The 8,293-nt window shown below is 43.3% G+C and overlaps 1 protein-coding gene across 2 annotated transcripts; it reads left to right on the top strand.

Annotated features, from left to right (window-relative positions):
* The first annotated feature begins 2,451 nt into the window (after window positions 1-2,451).
* On the top strand, window positions 2,452-4,618 carry LOC142527995 (uncharacterized). Of its 2 annotated transcripts, none has more exons than XR_012815580.1 (3): window positions 2,452-2,887; window positions 3,383-3,911; window positions 3,983-4,618. XR_012815580.1 is itself a non-coding variant. In XM_075633025.1 (3 exons), the coding sequence occupies exons 2-3, from the start codon at window positions 3,654-3,656 to the stop codon at window positions 4,511-4,513; spliced, it is 789 nt and encodes a 262-aa protein (XP_075489140.1). In that variant the 5' UTR covers window positions 2,493-3,266; window positions 3,383-3,653; the 3' UTR covers window positions 4,514-4,618. The 2 variants fall into 2 exon arrangements, 1 of the variants encoding a protein (XP_075489140.1); XM_075633025.1 differs by having other exon boundaries at window positions 2,493-3,266.
* Window positions 4,619-8,293: the final 3,675 nt, after the last annotated feature.

Raw genomic sequence — 8,293 nt, 5'->3', positions numbered from 1 at the left:
CTTTCTCATATGATAAAATGGTATAAGTTTTGTCATGAACATGACATTACTCTAAAGTAATTATTCTATATCACGTACCGAACTGTTTGATATACTATATTTGTACAAAATTTTAATAAAACTCACTTTATTAATCGATTGGATACGATGAAATATATCAATTATATAAATCATCTTTGATGCAGCTAAAATAAATGAGTCGAGTAGACTGCACACGCGAGATCCGACTGATTAGTAATTGGTCCACGTGGCCCGTAAACGAGCTCACCTGGCTGGTAAACGGATCCACGTAGACGATATACAGTTAATTTACGGGGCGTCACCTGCGTCACGAACACTCGTTAAGTGGGCGTCGGGAGGGTTCTCGACGTAGACACTCCGATGCTCAAGTCAGTAAGCAGACCCAAGAAAATTCAGAGAACTAAAGAACTTTTATCAAAATGAGAGCCCCCTCAAATTGCCAAGAGCTTCATCTATTTATAGATTTTTAAGAGCGTCTGATGGGCTTGGGCTTCTGCAAGCATAATCAATGATTTGGACCTCAATAGCACTAAGCCCAATCGATTCTATTAATCCAACAAATAATTGGTCTTATACCCATCATAGGCCCCCCACTCTCGAGCAGCTGCAGGTAAATGGAGGTGATGGAGAGTACAAAATTCATATAGAAATAACGCAATCAAATGTCCAGATTTTGGTACAAAAGTGTCGTTGATTTGGAGATTTTGTGAAATTTACTGCAGGATTTTTGTCTTACATTTTACTTTTATCTCCCTTGCAAATATTAGTGTTATTATTACATACCATACTTGTATAGATTATTAGTTGAAGATACCCACGTAATTGGTATGTCCGTGAATAATGAATCTTGATTTCCTCCCTTTCTTTTTTATTATTATTATTATTATTATTATTATTATTATTTTTACCTTACATTTTTCTTTGTTTTTGAATTCAATATTGTATAGTATTTCAAAATAGTACACACGTAGATCTTTTTCAACGTAAATGGGTATGCGTTGTCTTCTTTCTCTTTTCATTATTTTTGGATCGTTTTATTACTTTCATGCTTGCACTGTCTTCTCCCTCTTTATTACTGGGGCTGTTTTGTTTTGTAACCCTGGTCAACATTTTTTTTTAAAAAATAGCCTCATGTAGTGTATTTGTTCACTACATAGGAAGGTCATTTTTTTAAAAAAAACGTTGACCAGGTCTATTTCCCCAAATATCCCTTTATTATTACTGTGCCTTCTATTTTTTATGTTTGTATTTGCTTTATTGTAGTATTTATAGTTATTTGTCTTTGCTCATGGTTGGAGTAAAAATCGAAGGTTCCTCCTCTGTGTGTTTTTTTTTATTTCGTCGCTTGAGCTTTGAACGATTCTGCTATCTGGAGTGATGGTCGGGGTGTGGGAGCAGCACATGCGGCGACGAGGAAAAGCATGAAGAAGAGATCGGCGAAGGCGAAAGAGAAGGCGAATGATCCGGGCTCTCACCGCTTTTAGCGAGCGGGATGTGGGGGTGGAATTCGAGCGCCGGGACAGCATTAGGCGGCTTTTCTGGAACACGGTGGTGGAAATTCCGGTGGACATTTGCGACGTTAGTCCCATACGAAGTGAAAGTATCATTCGGAGCATTCCCATTTTCAGCATAGTTGGTGAAAGTTGAACCTATCACGTTCGAATTGTTCCCGTAGCTCTTGAATTCATTAGCGGCGCCATTTCCATTTTTTCCGTAGCTGGTGAAACTCTGGTCCCCGGCGTCGGCGTCTTGGGAGTATTGGGTGAATGTTTGTTTCTGGGCATTGCTGCTGTCTGAACAAGAAGTAAATTTGAGACCGGGCACGTTTACTCTAGTGTTATAATTCTTGAATTTCCCTTTGCCACCATTTGTAGAAGTTCTGTACGTGTTGAAGCGCTGGTCTATCACATTCGATCCCGTCGCGTAGGCAGTGAATTTGTCGTTATGGGCGGTGGAGCCACGGCTGTAGCGGCGGAAATTGTCGAGGATGACATTATCATGCTCGGAGTATTTTGAGAAAGAATCAACTCCACCGCCGCAATTTGTTCCGTAGTTTGTGAAATTCTGGTCGAGGTAGGTAGCGAAGTTCACATCATGCGAGTGTTTCTCCAGGCTAGCGCGTACATCGGGGAAGCAGAAAAGACCGGCCTTTGTGCGGAAATCGGGAAGGTGAGTCGACAGTGAATTCTGATCGGCGAGTTTGGAGAATGCTGCGTAATCCGCGGCTGTAAGCGGCGAGGCCTTGCCCAGCAAGAACGATGGTTTTGGCAAGTTGTTTGAGACCTGGAACATGTCTTCTTGTTGACTTTAAATTTTTCAATATAACATTGGATTTGCTCGACTGGGTATTCTTGTAGGTATTATTTTTGTTAAAAAAAGTGAAAAATATGTGCAGGTTGTGTTCCTCGAGGGAAGGAGTATTCCTTGCTGATGGCCAACCGCCGGAATAGCCAAACTTTAATAAGTAGCTCTAGTGAGAGTGATGATTCTAGTAGTGACTCTTCAAAATCTGATGGCGCCGACTTCTCGGGTGGTTCGGTTTTTTTTAGTGACTCCAAGACTCGATCTGTAGCCTCTCGTGGATTCCCTAGGGGATCTACGCCATTAGAGAATCCCTTGTTGTGTGATGATCCTGAATGGATCAAACCTTTAGGCTGTGACGATAAGGATGCCTTGTCTAGCCAAGATGTCGGAAGTTTGCGCGAAGTGCTTGGAATACCACCCGAGTGTGACATTAGGGTTCCGGGACCTCAAGATGATTGTCATACCTCACCGCCGGGTTACTTCACCCTTTTCCTTGAATACTTTACTGGTGGACTTACGTTTCCTCCGCAACCTCTATTAGTTGAGTTGGTTAAAAGCCTCGGTATGAGCTTTAGTCAATTAACACCAAATGTCATTATAGTTTATTCGGTCTTTTGTCATAAGATGAAGGAAATTCACATGCCTTTGTCCGTAGAATTGTTCCACTCACTTTTCTTGGCGCGTAGAAGCAAACCGGATTCGCATGTTCACTTTCAACCTCGGGCCAAATGCAAATTTTTGTCCCGAATTCCGTCTCCTAGAAGTTCCTGGAAGTCTCACTTTTTCTACGTTAAGGACTGTGGGTGGGGTATACCCTGTGGTCTGGAGTTCGGGACTTCGAGTGATTGCAATGAGAAGGACTCACCATGCACTTCAACTTCAATGTCGTGATTTAGGTCTTTTTGAAGAACTTCGTAATCCTAGGAATTTAACTACTTCTGGTATTTTTTGGCGCTTTATGTTTGTAATTCGTTTTTGCTCTTTTTTTTAATTTGGCATTATAATATACTGTTTATCTCTTATTTATATGACTTTTTCGGCGATTGTTCATTGGTAGGTGATAGATTTGACTTGGCCACGATCCGGGCTCGCAAGACCACCTTGGGGAGGCCATCCCCGCTTGCTGGGAATAGTAGAGCGCCTGTGGATCGTGTCGACACTATGCGTAGGGGACTTCCACCGGCACGCTCTGAGCATGTCCGTGGGTCGGTCTCTAACTCGCAAAATAAAAGTAACTCTTCGCCATCAAACAAATCTTTGGAAATTAGGCCCCTGAGTGGGGGAGGAGGAGAGGTGAAAAAACGAGGATATGAAGGAGTGGAAAAAATATGGACGAGGAAGCACAAAAAAATCCTAAAAGGACCCGTGTGGATGACCAAGGAACAGCTTCCAAGACTCCGCGTGCTAAACATATATATGTTGACGAGGTGAACCATAACGAGAAGGTTGACTCTTTCTGGGATTTGGATGACCCGGAGATAGGGTGGAAAAAAGGACGGAGCATTGTGGGAGACTATGACATGGTCCGTTTGGTGTCGCTGCCTACTGATTCATTTGCTCATTCCCTTGCTTGGAATTCATGTCAGGTATTGTGCTTATTATGTTAGAATCTTGCAAGTTTTGTCTGCTTTTTGATCGTTTGGTCTTCTCTTTGTAGAGTTTGTCGTTAGCTAGTGCTGTGCGAGTTCGGGAGGAAAAATTGCGTAATTATCAAGATAAGCTGCGAGAAGAGGTTGCTCGGCTGAAAGAAGAGAAACTTCGTCTTACTCAGGAGAAAGAAAAAGCCAACACGGAGCTGCTCCAGGTTCAGGGAAATCTTGCGGACAAGATAAAAGAATTTTCGATCCTGGAAGAGAAGTATTCGACTGAGGTGAAGACATGTGGTCAATTTCTTGTCTCTGAGGCGGGCAATAATCTTCTGAAAAGGACTGAGGAGAAAGGCGCTCAGAATTTCAAAGCATCATCTGCATTTACAGATGAAGTACTTGATCGCGCCATGATCATTCATGATGAGGTAGTTCTAGATTGTCGAAACCAACTGAGGAAGAAACTTGTGCCTGAGGATATAGTGATGATGATTGAGCCCAGTGTCTCGGAGGTGGGTGGAGGCTCCATGGTCGATGTCCCTTCGGACAATGCTGAGATGATTGAAGCTTTGGATCTCCTCCCTACTGAGGGGGAAGCATAGCGTTAAATTTGCATTTATTATTGCTCCTTAAATTTGTTTATTTTCATTCGTTACTTTTCGCAATGTTGTTTATTGTCTTTTCCCATGGATTGGGTAGTCATTTCATTTGAGTATTGATGTACTTCATTTATAAATTTGCTTCATACAGTGCGATGTGTTGTAGCTTTGTTTGTGATGACGTAATGCTTTTTTTCACGTATACTTGGGAGGGGATCAATCTCCCAAGATTTTGTCTCAAGGGGAAGTCCTAAACCCCCAATAAGGGTGGTGAGGTATCCCGGGACTTGTTTCATCGTTGTCCTTCTCTAGAGTCGTCATGTCAGCAGTCCCACGAGGTTGGCCAAACCTCTTTTTTTTTTTTTTTTTTTTTCTGGGAGCCCTCGAAGACTACATGGGAAGGTGACGGTATAAGCATACGTATTCGGAGTATTACACCTGAAAAAATTCCTTGCTAACATTGGAGAATAACTGATAATTTTATTGAATAATGTAGTGATGGAGATACATGGGCAAAATGATGACACATGAAACAACCAAACATAAACTATTATTTTCTTTTTCAACTACGTTCCTCTATGCATAAAACTTCTTCAGATTTGCTACATTCCACGGCCGAGGTAATACTTTCCCATTTTGGTGTTGGAGGCGATAAGTACCCATCTTGATTATCTCTACCACCTTGTAGGGGCCTTCCCACTTTGGGTCAAGTTTTCCGACTGGACGCAAGACATCAGCTTTTCTCATCACAAGGTCTCCTACTTGGAAAGATCTTGGATTTACTCGGTCATTGTAAACCTTAGCCATGCGTGCCCTGTACCTTTCTGCCCGGATGGATGTTTCCTCGCAATTCGTCGATTAAATCCAAGGAGGCTCGAAGGGCCTGATCATTCTCAAGTTGCTTGTACTGTTTCACCCTCAATGAAGTTTCTCCTATCTCAGCGGGGGCTACAGCTTCAATACCGTAAGCTAGATTGAAAGGTGATTCCCCTGTCGATGTGCGCGGTGTAGTTCGGTAAGCCCACAATGCGCTCGGCAATTCTTCCACCCAGTTTCCTTTAGCGCTGCCGAGACGGGTCTTTAATTGTTGCAAGATAGTTCGGTTAGTTACCTCTGTTTGCCTATTGGCTTGTGGGTTGCCGACCGACGTAAATAGTTGTTTGATAGAGAGGCCCTGACACCACTCCTTTAGTCTTGCTCCAGAGAACTGAGTGCCGTTGTCCGAGATAAGAGCTCGGGGAATCCCAAATCTGCACACTATGTTTTTCCAAAGAAAACCTATGACGTCTTTCTCTGAAATTTTCGCCAATGGCTCTGCCTCGACCCACTTCGTGAAATAATCTACGGCAACTATGAGAAACTTTCTCTGCCCCGTAGCTTGGGGGAAAGGTCCTACCAGGTCCATTCCCCACTGAGCAAAGGGTAGGGGGCTTTCAAGTGGTTGTAACAACGCCGCGGGTTGGTGATGGAGATTGGCGTGCTCTTGGCAAGATCGACACCGCTTAACCAATTCCATGGCATCTTTCCTCATGGTGGGCCAAAAGTAACCTTGTCGTAAGGTTTTGGCTGCCAATGCTTTCCCTCCCAAGTGGTTTCCACATATTCCTTCGTGGATCTCACGAAGAACGTAGTTTGCCTTGCTAGGAGTGAGACACTTTAGGAATGACTGAGAGTAACCTCGTTTATAAAGCTCTCCATCTATAATTGTGAATCGCGCAGCTCTTATCCTTAGCTTACGTGCAGCGATTGGATCTAGAGGAAGATCGTCACACATTAAATAGTTAACAATCTCTTCTTTCCAGCTTGGTTCTTCTCCTTCTACGCAAAAGATGTTGCAGTCGGCCTTCTCCTGCCTCCTCTTTACTGATTGTCAAGAAAGTTATCGTTCTGTTGTCTATGTTAGTCCAGGAACTGGCTATCTTGGCCAGATGGTCAGCCACTTCATTATTTTTCCTGGGCACTTGTTTTATCTCATAGCTCTCCAGTAGAGCTAGTAACTCGTTAACTCGGGTCACATATTGGTTCATTTTTTTCTCTTTGTCTTCGTAAGTTCCATTGAGTTGGTTAACGACTAGCTGAGAATCGCTGTGCACCACCAAACTTCTTGCTCCTGCCGACAGAGCCAACTTAATTCCTGCCACAAGTGCTTCATATTCGGCCTCATTATTTGACGCGGAGAATTTAAATTTGATGGAATACATCAATTTATCACCTTGAGGGCTTTCTAGCAACACCCTGACTCCGCTCCCGTGCGAAGTTGAGGATCCATCGACATGGACCACCCAAGTCTGGACGGAGCATTCTGCCTCATTAGTGGTCATTTCGACAAGAAAATCTGCAAGAACTTGTACTTTAATGGCTGGGAGAGGTTTAAACTCAAGTCCGAATTCGCTCAGCTCAACGGCCCACTTAACCATTCGACCTGACGCCTCTGGACTAGATAGCACTTGCTTTAGAGGGTGATTGGTGAGCACCACCACTTGGTGACATAGCAAATATGGGCGTAATTTTCTTCTGGCAATTACTAAGGCAAGCGCTAATTTCTCAATGTTGGTATATCGGAGCTCGGCTCCATGTAAGGTCCGACTTATATAATACACAGGTTTATGCTCTCTTTCTTCATTCACCACGAGCACAGCGCTAACCGCTTCAAGTGAGACTGCCAAATAAAGAATCAATGGGTCCCCAAATCGAGGTTTTGCTAGGAGTGGCGGTGTGGACAAATACTTCTTTAAGTCTTCGAATGCTTGCTGACATTCTTCCGTCCACTTGAATCCTTTTCCTTGCCTTAGAACTTTGAAGAATGGTAGGCCTTTGTCTGCAGATCTAGAGATGAAACGGTTCAAAGCAGTCATCCTTTCAGTTAGTTCTTGTACTCCCTTCACGTTCCGCGGGACAGTCATGCTTAAGATTGCTTTTATCTTTTCGGGGTTTGCTTCTATTCCTCTTTGCGAAACCATGAATCCAAGGAACTTTCCACCACGTACCCCAAAAGAACATTTTTCTGGATTTAGCTTCATGCGATACTTTCGTAATATTTCAAAGCATTCTTCCAGGTCCTCCACATGTTTGATCGCTCGGATACTTTTTACAAGCATGTCGTCTATGTACACCTCCATATTCTTCCCAATCAAGTGTTCAAACATCTTGTTAACCAACCGCTGATATGTTGCTCCCGCGTTCTTGAGTCCAAATGGCATTACCTTATAGCAATAGATCCCTCGATCAGTGATGAAACTAGCCTTTTCTTGATCCTCTGGAGCTAATCCTATCTGATTGTACCCTTGGTGGGCGTCAAGGAAACTGAGCAATTCGCATCCCGCTGTCGAGTCGACCAACAAATCGATCCGAGGCAAAGGGAAAAGATCTTTAGGGCATGCCTTGTTTAAGTCAGTGAAATCTATGCAAAGACGTCATTTTCCTCCAGTCTTTGGAACCAACACAACATTTGATAACCATTCCTGGGTACGAAACAGGCCTGATGTATTTGGCCTTTATCAACTTTCCCACCTCATCATTTATATGTTTATTTTTGTCTGGGCCAAAAGCTCTCTTTTTCTGCTTAATCGGTTTCATTCGTGGATCCACATTAAGACGATGAAGTGCGTATTCTGGAGGTATCCCTGGTAAGGGCTCGTCACCCCAGGCAAATGCATCGACGTTGCGCTGCAGAAAAATTGTCAAAGTGTTCTCCACTTCTGTCGGCAGATCTGACCCAATCTTGAGGGTTTTTCTTGGATCACCGGGAACTATCTCGATATGTTTGAGAGCTTCTGTTGCGGT

The sequence above is a fragment of the Primulina tabacum genome, chromosome 15 (genome assembly GCF_025594145.1).
Source record: "Primulina tabacum isolate GXHZ01 chromosome 15, ASM2559414v2, whole genome shotgun sequence".
In the NCBI taxonomy this organism is placed as follows: Eukaryota; Viridiplantae; Streptophyta; class Magnoliopsida; order Lamiales; family Gesneriaceae; genus Primulina; species Primulina tabacum.
The sequence above is the reverse complement of the archived record's forward strand: the minus strand, read 5'-3'. Positions and strand labels throughout refer to the sequence as shown.

Coding starts and splice junctions, on each gene's coding strand:
- LOC142527995 (XM_075633025.1), top strand. CDS start 3,654: ATGGACGAGGAAGCACAAAAAAATCCTAAAAGGACCCGTGTGGATGAC. Junction 3,912..3,982: donor TTGCTTGGAATTCATGTCAG/GTATTGTGCTTA, acceptor TTCTCTTTGTAG/AGTTTGTCGTTAGCTAGTGC.